The 1,777-nt window shown below is 49.1% G+C and overlaps 1 protein-coding gene across 1 annotated transcript in view; it reads left to right on the plus strand.

Moving 5' to 3' along the window:
• Positions 1-455: 455 nt before the first annotated feature.
• Positions 456-1,777, plus strand: part of dpf1 (double PHD fingers 1) — a gene marked incomplete at its 3' end in the record, with an annotated part of 119,007 nt that continues 117,685 nt past the window's right edge. The window contains 1 exon segment of the mRNA XM_084309607.1: positions 456-526. Coding sequence (XP_084165733.1) covers positions 495-526 — 32 coding nt within the window. The 5' untranslated portion in view covers positions 456-494.

The raw sequence follows: 1,777 nt of genomic DNA on the forward strand, positions 1-1,777 counted from the left end.
TTAATATATTTGATATTGATTCTGGCTGATGGAGAAATTGGAAGGGCGAGGCTTTATCATATATATATATATATATATATATATTCCAATGTCTCCATCAGCCAGACAAGGCAACAACAACAACGCATCAGTAGAGAGAGAGAGAGAGAGAGTGGCACCTACAGACTGACAGATCCCCGCAACAACCCAACCTTGACATAACTGGAGACGATTGTTTCGGGCGCTTCACCCCCTCAGAAGTGCGAGGCGGGACCCTGGTAACACTAGCGCCGCTACGCACGCTGGGAGTTGTAGTGCGCGCCCCCGCGACGCGTCTCATGTCAACGCGCGTAAAAGACTACACTTCCGCCCAAACGCGTCACCGCGCGCGCCGCTTCCCATTGGCTGCGCGCCGCAGCCGCAGCCCCAGAGAATGAATGGAACTGGAATAGCTGGTACATGACATGTAGGTTCAATACCCGGCTCTGCAGTGTTGCATTCTATACTATATCAAAATGGCCACAGCGGTACAGAACCCCCTAAAATCGTAAGTACACTCGTTTTGCCTTTTTTTTTTTTTTTTTTTTGGGGGGGATATATATATATTTGTGCATCACGCTGTCAGTGCGTAATATGGGAAACCTTTTCTCTGAGACATTATTCTTTAAGCACAGAGGGACCCATCAATACATCACAGATATACTGTACGTATAGCAAGGATGGCGATTATTTTACGGACGAGAGATAGCGGCAGAAAGTTATATTTGGAGCGGATTGTGTTTTTCGCACGAGCGGATTATGATGTTCCAAAAACGCAGAGAGGCGCTCCTCCTCCGACGAGAGTCATCATCATAATAACCGTTTCCCCCAGATCAGCGGCGATAGCGGCAGCATGTGTGCAGCAGCAGCGGCGATATGGTGGAGGAATGTTGGAGCTAGATGTTGTGTCGCTGGTGGTGACCCGGTGTGTCCCTGTCTGCAGCCAAGATCACAGTCAGGCTCGGCGGTGGCGGCTGGCGTTTTGGGGGGGGGGGGTCTTTTTTTGTCTTCTTTTTTTTGCAAACCGCCACCTGCCAAAGACCAGGGAGAGAGAATACCAGAGAGAATGCCGGTGCTGCTGCCCGGTATGCCCGTTTGGACAGGGCAGTGTAAACAGGTAGGCAGGATTAAAGCCAGCCGACAGCCAACAACCTGATACTGATAGGACCTATTCTCTACTGTCCCAGACCTGAGGGCCACATAGTTCCAAACAGAAGAACACAGAATATAATAGAATAGAATATCAATAGTCTGTGCACAGCACACACTACCTACACATTTATTAATCTGCAACAACGCCTATAATAGAAAATATATCATACAAATCTAATATTTAGTGCAGCCTTTGCCTGGCGGGCAGACATGTGTTGCCTCGGGGGGATGATCTCTGAACGTCTCTAGATGTTCTGTGTGTGAAGTTTCCCCCGAGCCATTCCTTTGTGCAGATCGTCTCCTCCTGATATTTTATTATTATACCGGAATCACTTGAACGCGTGGGCTCGCGGCCAAAAGGTGGCTCGATGATGCGCGTCTGTCAGCGGCGGCGCGTCAAGGAAACAGCTCCCCGAGGAGGCGGCTGGAAACACGACAGCTCCGACCCGCAGACGACACCACGTAGAATAACGAATTGTTCGGAATAAGAACAAAAAAAATTAAAAAAAATCAACCGTAGACAGTTTGTAACAAAGAAAAGTGGCTTGTGTGTGTGTGTCACAGTGTGTGTGTGTGCGTGTGTGTGTGTGCAGAGCGGGGCACGTCG

Source organism: Notolepis coatsorum (genome assembly GCF_963971535.1).
Source record: "Notolepis coatsorum genome assembly, chromosome: 1".
In the NCBI taxonomy this organism is placed as follows: domain Eukaryota; kingdom Metazoa; phylum Chordata; class Actinopteri; order Aulopiformes; family Paralepididae; genus Notolepis; species Notolepis coatsorum.